Genomic DNA, 14,944 nt, shown 5'->3' on the forward strand with positions numbered 1-14,944 from the left:
TAGTGCCTAGACAAATTTCCTAGTTCTTCTAGTTATCAGTTTAAAATAAATAAAAGGATTGATTTTTTTCCCTAGTTTAGAATACAATTGCAGATTATGTGTTAAATTTGCCTCTCCTGCCTTTTTAGTACCCTGAAGGGGTACTTTCTTGCCCTTGAAGATTATGGACCATTTGTAAAATGGTCCTCAATTTAGATTTGCTTGATTGTTTCTCATGACAAGATTTAGCATTGGGCTGTGGGTAAAGATGTTTGCTGCCAAGCCTGGACCTGAGTTTAGGACCCACATGTGGGAAGGAGAGAACTGACCTCTGCAGGTTGTCATCTGTCTACCGAAGCTTGTCTGTCTTGTCTGTCTGTCTACTGCAGGTTGTCCTCTGACCTCCACATGCACTTTGTGGTATGAGTTTTGTATTAGTTACTTTTCTGTTGCTGTCATAAAACACCATGAACAAGGCAACTTACAGAAGGAAGAGTTTATTTAGTTTATGGCTCCAGAGGTCTAAAGTCCATCATGGCAGGGAGGCTTGATGGCAGGAGGTGACCAGAGCAGAAAGCCAAGCGTGGCATCTTTAAGCAGACACAGGAAGCAGAGTGAAACTGGAAATCTGGCAAGGCTTAAGAACTCTCAAAGCCCACCTGGAACATGACCACACCTCCTAAAGTTTCCATGACCCTTCCCAAACAGCATCAAGAACTGGAGACCAAGTGTCCAAATACTTGGAGCCTATGGGGTACATTCTCATTCAAGCTCCACAAGCTTGCATGCACATAAATAAAAAAGATTTAGACTTGTTTTTTTTTTTGTCAGGAATATCCTAGAATTGACATTGTATCCTTTTCAGTACCTTGTGAAGCACATCCTATCTATTTGTTCTTTTACTGGTGATAATGACCTTTAGTCACTTAGATGCCATCCACCAGATTTATCCACTAAAAAATTACTATTTCTCCCCACTTTGAGGTGCTAAGTATTTTATGGGTTCTTGGTAGATCCTTTGAGATTTTAGAAACATTCCATTTCATCAAATTTCTACTTCTACCTTTAGCATTAAATGATGTTTTTTACTTGAATGGTTATTACTGTGGTGATTGCCCAATGACCATTTTATAATTCTATCATTCTTTCTACATTTATTAGTTAATATTTTACTCTAAGGAAGTCTCTTATTTATTATTCTATACGTTATTCATCTATCTACAGTTGTGTGGGTATGTGTTAAATGATAGATTTTTCTGAGAAATGTGTTGGTGATTTTTTTTCGTTGTGTGACTATCACAGCATGTATGACTCAAACTAGGATAGCCACAAGGTCATTAGGTAATCTCATGTGGTCTGTTCTTGACCAAAATGTTGCTATGCAGGGCATGACTCTTATTTATAATTTATTTTATATCAATGTATACTCATGGTTTCTTATTCAATAGAGTCGTAATCCATTACTCTCATTTATTCTGATACTCCAGTTGGCCTCTTATTTGGACAATTAGAACCTTTGACGGTAGTTCCCCTGTCCTTGAGATAATGTCTTCTTTTTCTTTTTTTTGAGAAAGGTCTTGTTACATAGCCCAAACTAACCTTGACCTCGCAATCCTACTGGCTAGCCCAGCTTTTTACTTGTCCATTGCTAGTCTTAAAATTAGTCATTTCTCCAAGGAACTCAGACTTCTTTTAGGGAATAATAGTATTTAGAAACCAAGATCTGGGTCCTTGGTGTGCTCAATTCTACCAGGCTATCATTGTTTCTAGACTGTAGGCACAGTTAGGAAGTGTATATGTGTGTGTGTGTGTGTGTGTGTGTGTGTGTGTGTGTTTGTACATTAATACACATCTATATCAGTGTCTGTTTATTAAAGGCCATGAGTTCCTACTAATATTCTTTATTAAAAATATTTTATTATTTTTTAATTGTATGTCTATAAGTGTATTGCCTGCAAGTATGTAAGTGCACCTGTGTCGTGCAGTGCCCACAGAGGTCAGAAGAGGGTATTGGATCCCCTGGAACTGGAGTTACAGATGGTTGTTAGCTGCCATGTGGGTGCTGGGATTCAAACCCAGGTCCTCTGCAAGAGCAGCCAGTGCTCTTAACCTTTGAGCCGTCTCTCCAGCCCCTACTAATAATTCTTTTTAAAAATATTTATTTTATTTTTAATTATTTGTCCCTGTGTGCCTGTGTATACATGAGCATAAGTGTCTGCAGAGATAGATCCCCTAGAACTGGAGTTAGAGACAGTTGTAAGCCTCCGATACAGGTGCTGGGAACTGAACTCTGGTCCTCTAGAAAAGCAGCAAGCACTCTTAATACTGAGCCATCTCTCTAGCTCCCCATAATGATACTTAGAGAAGTTTGGATTTGCCCAAGTTAGGATTTACACATGAATTTAATCATATTCTTTAAAAATACAAACTTTATCTTATGGTACTGTGCCAGACTTGCTGTGTGATGGGCTAATGACTGAAAATGCATTATGAAGACGTATAACATATCTTCTAATTCTGACCTTGTTCCGTAACCCTCCGGGAAATGGTAATTGTAAACTTACTCCCAAGTTTAAATTAAAGTTTAACTACCTTCTTGAAGAGAATATTGTAAAGAGTGAGGTAATACGTTAATTTGATTTTTAAAGAAATTGTGCGTGTGTGTGTGTGTGTGTGTGTGTATGTATGTGTGTACGTGTGTGCATGAGTGTTTGTGCTGCACAAGTGGAAGTCAGAACAACTTTGGAGATCGAGTCTCCCCTTCTGCCTTGTTGAGGCAGGGTCTGTCTTGTCTCTATGTGCTCCAGGCTTGCTGACCCTTGGGTTTCTTTTTTTAAAATAAATTTTATTTGTTATTTTTTTTTTTTATGTGTATGTGTGTATTGCCTGTGTGTAGGTACGTGCACCCGTGTCATGCAGGGCCCGCAGAGGATGGAAGAGGCTGTTGGATCCCCTGGAACTAGAGTTACTGACAGTTGTTAGCTGCCATGTGGGTGCTAGGATTTGAACCCAGGTCCTCTGCAAGAACAACCAGTGTTCTTAACCACTGAGCCATCTCTCCAGCCCCAACCCTTGAGTTTCTAAGTGGTTCTCCTATCTCTACCTCCCATCTCACTGTGGGAGTGTGAGGATGCAGATGCCAGCCATTAATCTAGATGCAGATGCCAATCATTACATCTGGCTTCATGGGTTCCAGAAATTGAACTCAGCTCATCAGGCTTACCTTTACCTGCAGAGCCATCTCCCTAGCCCTTCATTTACATTTTTTCATAAAAGGTGATCAGTAAATATTAGTTTTTCTTTCTCTGTTCTTTTCTTTCACATCTGCATTACTTTAACCCCTGACTTTAATTTTGCATTTCCTTAGTATTCTTTGTTTTTCATTTCACTGCTATTTCTTGAATATAAAAAGCGTTACTGTTATTGGCTTTATAACTGTCATGATAGCTGCCACATAGATTCTCTTTAATACTTAATTGATGGATTATTTGGTTGAAAATAGTACTTAGGTGCTTCGTTTCCTCTTTTTTTGGGGGGGGGGTAGTACAGTGAACTTTATTGATGGTATTGATTTTTTCTTTTTCTTTTTTTTTTCTGGAGCTGAGAACCGAACCCAGGGCCTTGTGCTTGCTAGGCAAGCGCTCTACCACTGAGCTAAATCCCCAACCCCCTGTTGATGGTATTTGAAAGAGTAGGTCTGGAATGGAAACTGAGGGGAGATGGTCAGTGTGTTGGGGGCTGAATTGGGGTCCAGCAGCTGAGGGCTCTCTCTTCTTTGCCTGCTCTTGTTGGAGTGAGTGGGTTGGGGCTTCTTTCTCCTTGGAGGCCAGGTAGGCCATAAGGTCCACCACCCTGTTGCTGTAGCCAAATTCTTTGTCATACCAGGAATAAGCTTGACAAAGTGGTCATTGAGGGCAATACCAGCCCTGGCATCAAAGGTGGAAGGAGCGGGTGTTGCTGTTAAAGTTGCAGGAGATAATTTGACCATTGATGGGAATAATACCCAGTTTGCCAAAGTTGAAGGCAACAGTGGTAACCAGGTGGCCAATATGGCAAAATATGTCCACTCTAATTTATCATTGTGTCTCAGGAGTGCAGCTGGTACTGCACAAGAAGATGCGGCATCTCTCAAACAGGGGGGAACAGAGAAGTCCTTAGGCCTTCTTTGTCTTCTGAGTCTTTGTGCTTAATTGTCAATATTTAAACAGTGATGTTTCTAGATTTTTTTTCTTTGTTTCTGTTTAGGTGTCCAGAGTGATGTATAACTGACATTTCTCTATTACAGTTTTAGAATAAGGGAAATTTCAAGGTGTCTTTAGAACTTCATAGTTGTTGTTTTTGTTTTATTTTTAGCAAAGTGCACACCGCGCTGCCACACGAGGCTTCATTCGATATGGCTGGCGCTGGAGTTGGAGAACTGCAGTGTTTGTGACTTTATTTAAGTAAGTTCTTTCAGCTGTGAGATAGACCCTTGATTTTTTTTTTTTTTGTTGTTGTTGTTATTGTGTTTTGTTTTGTTTTGATTTTTGAGATGGGGTTGTGCTGTATCTCAGGCCAGCCTGGAACTCACTGTAATCTGGGCTGAACTTGAACTTTGATTCTCTTGTGGTAGCTTTCCATGTCTTGAAATTACAGATGTGTGCCACCGTGCCCTTATTCTTTTCGGAGTGTATCTTTTGAGCAAGTGAGATAATGAAAACATATGAAAATATTCATAGTGCCTCTTTATTAAAAGCTTTTTATGTTTATTCATTTATTTGTGTATGTGGGGGGTGAGTATGCATGCATATGTGCCATGGTGTGCATGTGGAGATCAGAAGACAATTTGTGAAAATAGATTCTCTGTTTCAAACATGCGGGTCCTGGGGATTGAACTGAGGTTGGCAGGCTTCTGGCAAGTTCTTGTACCTGCTGAGCCATCATTACCTCCCATAATGCCATTTTCTTAATAACTATGTATGAAAGAGGCTGGTCCAATTGTAGTTCTGTATCAATGATAGAGTTCGACAACAGGGAGCAAAAATACGTGTAGGATTTCTTTTTCCTTTTGAGATGGGGTCTTCTATGTAGCCCAGGCTGAACTGGACCTCAGTATGTAGTCCAGGTTGGCCTCAAACTTTAAATCTTGCCTTGCCCTCCCAAGTACTGGGATTACAGTGTGTACCACCATGCCCAGAGTGGAATCAGAGTTTCTAAGAGAAAAATTCCACAAAGCCCTTCTTTATGTTGTTACTTTTCTTAGTAATTTTATTTTGTTGCTGTTTTTGTTTTGTTCTCCAACAGAAGTCTACCTCTAAACCCCATAGGCATATTAGTAGTCTAGAACACATTGAAGGGGCCTAGACTAGGACTAGAGCTTGAAATAGGATCTTTTTTTTGAGACAGGATCTCTTATAGCCCTACCTGGCCTTGGACTTGATGTGTAGCTGAGGATGACCTTGAATTTCTGATCCTTATGCCTTCATTTCCCAGATGCTGGAGATTGAACCCATGACTTCATGAATGCTAAGCTAGCTGAGCTACATGCCTAACCCTTGCAGGATGTTAGAAACCTATCGTTTCAGTGAAAATAACAGTCAGGAAGGTGAATGGAATGTACTTTGAATGATATGTTCTTTTTCCTCCTTTGTTCCCAGCACAGTGAACACTGGACTGACTGTTTATCGAAATAAAAATGCCCTCAGCCACTTTGTCATTGCAGGAGGTAAGTCATTTTTGTTCTTGTTCACATTTTCAATTTCTAGTATGATCTAAAGTATATAGGATTTAAGAACTGCTGAATTTTTTGACTGGCTTCACACTATATCCTTTTCAACATTCATGCATATATTTATGGATAGCATTATGTTTAGCCCTTGGTAGTTGTTACAGCAGTCAAGTCCTTTGCTGTCGTTAAATTTTAAAGTCTCATGAATAAGGACAAAAACAGTTCCTATGACAAAAAGTAACAAAGAGATGGACAGTACATCTAGCATGGACCTGATGGTCAGCCAAGGCCCTTTTAAGCATTCAGGCTGTTAACCCACAGAATAGGAAGGAGCAAACTCTGCAGAGGGGAACAGACAGAGTATCAGGAGGAATTTGTAGGGAAGATCATGTTCCTCAGAAGCAGGCTAATATGTTTGAAACACAGGGGAGAGAAGTAGCTTTGGATGAGATTAGACATGTAAAGTAGGAGGGGATCAGAGTTTTTTCATGGCAAGAGTTTTTTTATTTTAAAGCTCTTTTTTTCTAGTGTTGACACACTCCGTTAAGCTATTAAAAATAGAGCATGGGAGTGTGGCAGCATATTCCTGTAATCCCAGCACTCTGGACACTTAGAAGCAGATCACAGAAAGTTCCATGTCTAGGGAATTATAACACAGCTAGCCTGAGGGTTTTTTTTTAAATATATTTTTTATTATTTTTATTTTGTGTGTATGAGTATATTGCCTGCATGTGTGTAAGTGCACCTGTGCCATGCAGTGCTTGCGAAGGTCAGAGGATGGTGTTGGATTCCCCTGGAACTGAAGTTACAGATGGTTGTTGGCTGTCATTTAGGTGTTGGGAACTGAACTTGGGTCCTTTGCAAGAGTAGCCAGGGTTCTTAACCGCTGAACCATCTCTCCAGCCCCGTAGCCTGAGGTTTTGATACTCTTTGGGGCAAGCTATAGCCTAGCAGACTAGACTGAATTCACAGACATGCACACTCATGTGCACCCACATATGTACAAACATGCATACATGTGTATGTACATCACATAATACACAAATATAGAATAGGAAAAAAAGAAAAGAAATGGAAAAGTAAACTTGCAGAGTAGGACAAAATCATTTACAAATCATATCTGATAAGGATATGCCTCCAGAATAGATGAAGGACCCTCACAACCCAACAGGAAGACGGCCCAGTTACAGAGTGGCAAAAGATTTCTGTAGATATTTTCATCAAAGAAGCTGAGTGGCCATTAAGCAATGGAAGATCCTTAATCATTAGGGCATTAGTGACGTACCTTTTTATAGTCACTAGAATGGCTATACTATTAAAAAAAAAAAAAGTGTTGAAGATGTTGGGAAACCACATCCTTCCTACATTGTTGGTGGGAATGTCAAGTGGTACAGTCACTCTGAAATAGTTTAGCAGTTTCTTTAAAATTTAAGTCTAATTTGCCATATAGTTCAGTAGTTCTGCCTGAGAATCCACTCAGGAGAAATGAAAACACATTCACACAAAACTCTGTGAATTTTTATACCAGCAGCATTCTTAATGCCCCCAAAGTGAAAACCCACATGTTTATCAGCTAGCAAATGGGTAAACAAAAAGTGGTATGTGGTATATCCACTCAATGGAATATTTTCTCTTTTTAAAAAATATTTTTATTTTGTATTTATGAATGTATTACCTGCATGTATGGAAGTGTACCTGTGTCATGCAATGGCCGTGGAGGTCAGAAGAGAGCATCAGATCCTTTGATACTGGAGTTATGGACAGTTAGCTGCCATGTGGATGCTGGGAACCAAACACAGGTCCTCTGCAAGAGGAGCCAGTGCTCTTAACCACTGAGCCATCTCTCCAGCCCTCAGCAGAATATTTTCAACAATGAAAAGGAGAAGAAACTGATACATGTAGCCACATGAATAAACCCCCAGAACCTTGTTAACTGGAAGAATCCAGACTCAAAAGACTTTAGTGTATGGATTCCATTCACTCAAAATATCCAAAATAGGCAAATCTTTCAGAAAGGAAATTGAAATGGGATTGGGAACCAGCAATAACTTCAAATGGATGTGAGGAATCTTCTTGTAAGGAAGAAAATGTTCCAAAATTGGGCTATGATAATAGTTGCCCTCTAAATGTGATCAAAACAGCCTCTTGCTGTGTAGCCCAGGCTAGCCTTGAGTTCTGTCCTCCTGCCCCAGCCTTCTTTGCTGGAGTTATAGGCAAGCACTGCCAACCTGACTTGCAGTTAAACTTTTTTTACTAAAAATAATTTAATTGTACATTTAGATGAACTTTGCCATATATAAATTATACCTTAATAACACTTAAAAATATTAACATAGGAGGAGGAAAGGCAGTACTTTTAGAAATAAGACCATATTGCAGATCATATTTTAAAGGCTTGCTTGGAAAATTGTTTTTTCTTTTTCTTTTGATGCAGTGTCTCATATAGTCAGGGTGGCCTTGAACTCACTATGCTTGCCTCCACCTCCCAAGTACAGGGATTACAGATATGTACTATGCCCAGCTGGAAAGCTGTTAATGCTAATCAGTAAAGTATAAATACGTAAGTAGCTTTTCTTTTTAATATTCCAACAAGGGTTCTTTGAAAAATAAAGCGGTCTTTATAAAATAGGAATAAGAATATGCCACAATGAGGAATATATTTAATAAATGCTCAGCTTCTTTGAAGAAAATTACAAATCAGAAGAGTAACAAAATTAGCTTCCAATTAACCCAGTATTATTTTCTTAATTTTGTTTGTTTTTTGAGATAGGGTCTCATGTAGGCAATACTGGCCTCTAACTTACTTTGTAACTGAGGATGATCTTCTGGTCCACCTGCCTCAGCCTTCCAAGTACTGGAATTTCAGTCATGTGCCACCATGTCTGGCTCTCTATTCTTTATTTTTATTTATTTTGTGTGTACGAGTGTTAATGCCTGCATGTGTGTAAGTACATCCATGTCATGCAGTGCCCACAGAGGACAGAAGAGAGCGTTGGAGCCCCTGGAACTGGAGTTACAGGTGGTTGTTAGCTGCCATTTGAGTGTTGGGATTTAAACCCAGCCAGTACTCTTTTTTTTTTTTCCCCAGCTGTCCTGGAACTCACTATGTAGACCAGACTGGCCTCAAACTCACAAAGATCCACCTACCTCTGCCTCCCAAGTGCTGGGATTAAAGGCATGCGCCACCACGCCTGGCTGGCTTTTAATTCTTAATTGTCAAATATGAAGACAGGGCCTGACTCATGGGATTCTCCTGTATCATCAGCCTCCTGAACGCTGGAATTGTAGATGAGAACCTACCCTGTGTCTGGATTTTTGTATCTTTGTGTTGCTTGAGTGTGTGCTTGCCAACGTAGGTATGTGTAGGGGCTAGAGGGTGGCATTAGGATGTCTTCCTCAATCCTTTCTCCATCATATATATATATATATATATTTTTTTTTAAAAAGAGAACTTGATACAATATGTAACGCCTGTCTAAAATGCTGATTCTATACGTATAGTGAAATTTTCCTTAAAGAATTGAGAACTTTGCCATCCAGAATTAAAATGTGTATGATATTACAGCAAAGACTACTAGGGTTGTTGGCAGACCTGTTGAGCAGAATTAAAAGATCAGGAACAAAGCCCAGCACACACACACACACACACACACACACACACACACACACACACACACACACGCCACTAAAGGTGATATTTTAGATGTGTAGAGAAAGAAATGACAGTTTATAGGCTGGAACTACTTGAAAAGAAATCAAGTTCCCAACAGTATTCAGTACAATAAAATTTAAATTCATTAAAACATAGTAAAAATCCATGAAATGGTAGGAGAGACAGCTGAGCAGTTAAAAATTTGTACTATTCTTCTGGAGACCCAAGTTTGGTTTCCAGCAACCCCATCAAGTGGCTCACAACCACCTAGAACTCCAACTCCAGGGGATCTGATGTCCCTTTCTGGCCTCCATGGACACCTGGATACGCATGTGCATCTACCCACACATAGACACACACATATACAATCAAAAATAAAAAAGAATCTAACAGCCGGGCATGGTGGCGCACGCCTTTAATCCCAGCACTTGGGAGGCAGAGGCAGGCGGATCTCTGTGAGTTCGAGGCCAGCCTGGTCTCCATAGTGAATCCAGGACAGCTGGGGCTACAGGGAGACCCTGTCTCAAAAAAGACCAAAAAAAAAAAAAAAAAAAATCTAACAAAAAATTCCATAAAATGCTAGGGGAGGGGCTGGAGAGATGGCTCAGTGGTTAAGAGCACTGGCCAGTCTTGCTGCTCTGGGTTTTGTTTTCAGTACCCACGTGGCAGCTAACAACCATCTGTAACTCCAGTTCCAGGGAATCCAACCCCCACTCCTGGCCTTGGGCATTGCATGACACAGGTGCACTTATATACATGGAGGCAAAACACTCATACACATAAAATAAAAATAAATAAAAAACATATTTTTAATGCTAGGGGAAAATATAACTGAATATGCTTTCTTAGTGGGAAGATATGTAAGTATATATTTGTATCTGTGTATGTATATGCTTTAAAGCATAAAACTTAGATTATCTCAAAAAGACCAAAAAAAAAAAAACCCTTATATTTTGTAAGAAATTATGAATAGATTTAACCACATAAAATACTACAGAAGACATTAAATGTGAAGTGACCCCCAAATAATAATAATATATGCAGATAGGTTCTCAATAAAAGCCCTAATACATCAAAAAGAAAGGATATCTTAATTGAAGATAGATAAAGAACATTGAATTTGGGGCTGGAGAGATGGCTGAGCAGTTAAGAGCACTGGCTGCTTTTGTAGAGGACCCAGGTTCAGTTCCCAGCATCCACGTGGCAGCTAACAACTTTTTGTAACTCCCATTCCAGGGAATCTGATGCCCTCTTCCGGCATTGCACACACATGGTATGCTTACATACATTCAGGCCAAATACTTGTACACATAAAAATCATTCAATCAGAAAAATTTTTTAAATGACATTGCATTTTAAAATTTTTATTTATTGATTGATTTTTATTGTATGTATATGAGTATATTGCCTGCATGTATGTAAGTGCATCCATGTCATGCAGTGCCTGTGGAGGCCAGAAGAGGCATCAAATCCCCTGGAACTGGAGTTAGATGATTGTTAGCCGCCATGTTGGTACTGGGAACCGGACCTGGGTCCTTTGCAAAAGCAACCATTGCTTTTAACCACTGAGCAATGTCTCCAGCCCCTTGTCCCAGAAATTCCATTTCTGAGTTCATTGTTAGGAAATAGTCAAATGTATAAAGATTTATGTGCAGGAGTTATCATTATACCTTTTCTTAAAACATCCATGCCTGGCATGGTAGCATCCCAGCATTAAAGAGGCAGAGGCAGCAGATCTCTGAGATTAAAGCCAGCCTGATCTATATAGGGAGTTCCAGGCCAGCTGAGGCTACAGGGAGACTCTGTCTCAAAAAACAAACCAAAAGGGGCTGGAGAGAGAGTTAAGAGCACTTGTTGGTCTTGCAGAGGGCCTGAGTTTGATTCCCAGCACCCACATGGCAGCTGACAATTGTCCATAGCTCCAATTCCAGGGGATCCAGTGCCGCCTTCTGACCTCCGGAGGGTACTACACAACATGAGTGTACTTACGTACATACATGCAATACGCTCATGCACAAAAAAATGAATAAAGTAAAAATTTAAAAACATTTTAATGCATAAATAAATTTTATGTTTGGACCAAAATGTGTGGTCTATCCATGTGAGAGAGAATAGTGATAATGGATTTAATATAAAGAAAATAAAAAGTTTAGTATGTGTATCATGGCCCCATTTGTTTCTTAAAAATATTTTGTTTGGGCCAGGTGTGGTGGCACACACTTTTAATCCCATCACTCAAGAGGCAGAGACAGGCAGATCTCTGTGAGTTCAAGGCCAGCCTGGTCTACATAATGAGTTACAGGTCAGCTGAGGTTTCAGGGAGACCCTGTCTCAAAACAAAACAAAACAAAACAAAACAAAAAAAATTGTTTGGAAGACTAGAATAAAAGACACACCATGTACTATTTTTGAGTAATGAGATTAAAAGTGATTTTTGTTCTTGTTAATTTAGAAAATCTTAAAATTTAATGTCTAATAATTAAATAGAAATATAAATCACAAATTAAACAGTCACAATTGTTGCTGAGATGACAGTAGTTGCATAGTGGTAGAATGCTTGTGTAGCATGCATGGAGGGCTACATAACTCAGTACCACATCCGCTCAGTGTGGTAGATCTCAGTACTAGGAAAGTGGAGGCAGGAAGATCAGAAGTGCTGAGGTTATCCTTGGCTACATAGTGAGTTTGAGGCCAGCCTGGGTTACATGAGACCCTGAATTTAAAAAGAGAAGAAAAAGGAAATTAAAGGAGCATCCTGAAAACAGAGTTCCTGTGGAAAGAGGCGCACCCCCAGTGCTGGCCACCAGGTGGCACTGTATGCTTGATGCAACCTCTGCGGACCTGCTGCCTGATTGCCACACTGGCAGTAAGACAGGGTGAGCCTGGGAGAAGGCATAATCATCTGGTGCTAGTGAAGGTGGGATTTTGCTTTGTTTTTGTTATAATTTTGGACAGGGTTGCCTGGAAAAGGGAAGACATGAAAGAGGTGGAAAGGTATGGGGAGATGGTTGGGTATGAACTGCCTGCTTTTAAGAGGAAATGGGCAGAAATGAGGCAGAATGGGATTAGAGCCAGAGGACAGACTGAGAATTTATATTTATAAAGGAGCCTTTCTTCCTTTGAGTCTGTAGAGTGAACAGAAGGTTACCTTCATGACTGTCACTACACCGTATCAATGATGGCTCCAGAAAGCTCATTCAGATCTGCTCTTGCTGTAGAAAGAAATTTTAAAATAGAATTCTAGTGCTTGAAGATGATTTAATATTACCTTTTTTCTTTTTAAATAGCTGTCACAGGAAGTCTTTTCAGAATAACCTTGGGCATTCAAGGCCTGGTAGCTGGTGGTATAATTGGAGCCTTGTTGGGGTATGTATTAACATGGCTAAATCTAAATGACTTGCCTGTTAAAAGTATTCATTATAAAGAACAAATTTAGTACTGAGAGACTATAAAAGATGTCTATCTTGTATTGGCAGTGGATATGACTGCTCAGTTCTTTTTGTGAGTATTGGAGGGTGTGATTGAACCCAGGTGGTAGGCAAATGCTCAACAGTTCATGAACACATTTTATAAAACTTTTGGTTTTGTTTGGTTGAACTTAATAAATTTTTATTTAAAGATTTTCTTAGCCATTTAAAAATTTTTAAAAATTAAAAATTTTAAACCTACAGAAAAATTGAATGAATGAGTACATTAAGGCCCTGTAGGTGGGCCAGTGAGATGGTTCAGTGGGTGGGTAAAGGTACCTGCCTCCAAGCCTGAGGACCTGAGTTGATTACCAAGACCCACAAGATAAAGGAAAGAACCAATTCCTGCCTCTCATCCTCTTCCACTTGTGTGCCTCCAATAAATAAATAAATAAATAAATAAATAAATAAATAAATAAATGAACAAATAAAAATAAATAAATAAGGAAAGAAAGAAAAGAAGGTAATTTTTTTAAAAATTATTTATTTCATACATGCACATAAGGTGTTTTTATCAAATCCATGCCCATTCCCTCCCCTCCAACTCTTCCCATATCTCTCCATCACTTTTTTCTGATAACTTCATGTACTCTTTCTTTTTTTTTTGTGGGGCTTTTGGGTACTCTAACATCCCCCCCTCTGAAGAGGTAACCCTAAAATCTTTTAAGGATTAGATAAAAGCTCCCAAATACTTTTGACATTTTTGGCCTTTGGAACTGAGTATGATGCTAAAAGGCCCAAGGACATTGTGACTTTTAGCCAAGAAACTGGCTACTTTTCTTTAGGGTCTTTTTACCTTAACTGCCTAGCCAATTCCTACCTATCATGCCATCCCCTGGAGGATTTACCCAAATTACCAATGACTGCTCTGGCTTCTTCCATGCTGATTTCTTTCATGTTGAACAGAAACTCAGGGTGAGGCAATTGGGGTACCCCTTCAGTGGGTCTGTCTAAAAGACTCCCAAATGGTATAACTTTAATCTGTAGGGGGAAAAGAAAGTCCTTGACTCGTGAATAGGAGATGTGAAAGAGAAGTAAAGGCAAGAGTAATTAGCATTACAAGTTCTAGACACAGAACTAGAAAAAAGTCAGAACAGGGCAATTTTCAAACGTTCATATGAGAGTCCATTGAAATTTCTTGACAAGAGCTTCCGAAATTGTCCCTCTATTGGGTTTTTCCTCATTTTTCTTTTGTCTTCCAAGGCTGTACTCGAGAGTGATGGACTCAGGATTTGTTTTCAGGTATTTTGATAGCTGTTGGAGTGGCTAGAATCGGTGTCGGTTCCCTCTCAAAGGCTTCCAGATAGAGGGAGAAAACTAATTTAGCCTCAAGGATTCAGGATTTGCTTTCAGGTATTTTGATAGCTGTTGGAGTGGTTAGAATCAGTGTCAGTTCCCTCTCAGAGGCTTCTAGATAGGGGGAGAAAACAAATTTATCCATCATTTTAGAACAATAGCTGGTTGTCTCCCTCAGCTACTGGTGGGTGCCCCCGCCTGCGGGGACCCTGTACAGGTAAAGCTCAAGGGGGACCACTCCCTGAAAGGAAAAACGGGCGAGAAAGAAGAGACAGAGCCCAAGCAAGTCCACTTGTCAAGGGTCGCCTTATTGTGCTGCAAGCCTTTATTATATACAGTTTGTATTCAGAGGGGGTTGAAGAAGTTGGTCAAAGGTTACAGCATTCTTATGGGTATGGGAGGGGGACTGAGCAATTCAGCAACGTGACTGACCGCCAGATGTTCCAAGAGATTACTGCATGACTCATTTTTCCGAGAACTGTTTGCAAGAGGAAGAGAAAGATAACCTTGCCATAAATTCTTTCCCAAGGTTACTTGTGCAAGCAGAATGTCCTGCTTAAGTCAACTGTTTGTAGAGCTATATTATATTTTTTGGTAATGAATGTTGTTCCTCCAGCTCCCGACATCTCACCCTTTATTAATAACTTTAGCGAATGAAAGATATGCCTTAGGCTATGTGGTGGGTCCCCCGAGTTGGGATTCTTGTTTCTTTTGGTAAGGCCCCTGTCTTAGGCTACACAAACTGCTTCCATGTTCAGTACCCGCAAGTTTGGGGTATGCCCCTGAATCATGGGTTTGTGCTATTCCCGTCATTGAGTACCTTACAGCTGAGAATCTGCCTCC

The 14,944-nt window shown here is 39.8% G+C and overlaps 1 protein-coding gene across 2 annotated transcripts in view; it reads left to right on the top strand.

Annotated features, from left to right (window-relative positions):
• The window catches only part of Timmdc1 (translocase of inner mitochondrial membrane domain containing 1), a 35,611-nt gene that overhangs the window by 2,159 nt on the left and 18,508 nt on the right, over positions 1–14,944 (top strand). For both annotated transcript variants that reach the window (XM_008842889.3, XM_008842888.3), the window contains exons 3-5: positions 4,333–4,421; positions 5,616–5,683; positions 12,626–12,704. In XM_008842889.3, the coding sequence (XP_008841111.1) occupies positions 4,333–4,421; positions 5,616–5,683; positions 12,626–12,704 (236 nt within the window). The remainder of the gene's footprint in view (positions 1–4,332; positions 4,422–5,615; positions 5,684–12,625; positions 12,705–14,944) is intronic.

Source organism: Nannospalax galili, unplaced genomic scaffold, assembly GCF_000622305.1.
Source record: "Nannospalax galili isolate Female #2095 unplaced genomic scaffold, S.galili_v1.0 scaffold18, whole genome shotgun sequence".
In the NCBI taxonomy this organism is placed as follows: Eukaryota; Metazoa; Chordata; class Mammalia; order Rodentia; family Spalacidae; genus Nannospalax; species Nannospalax galili.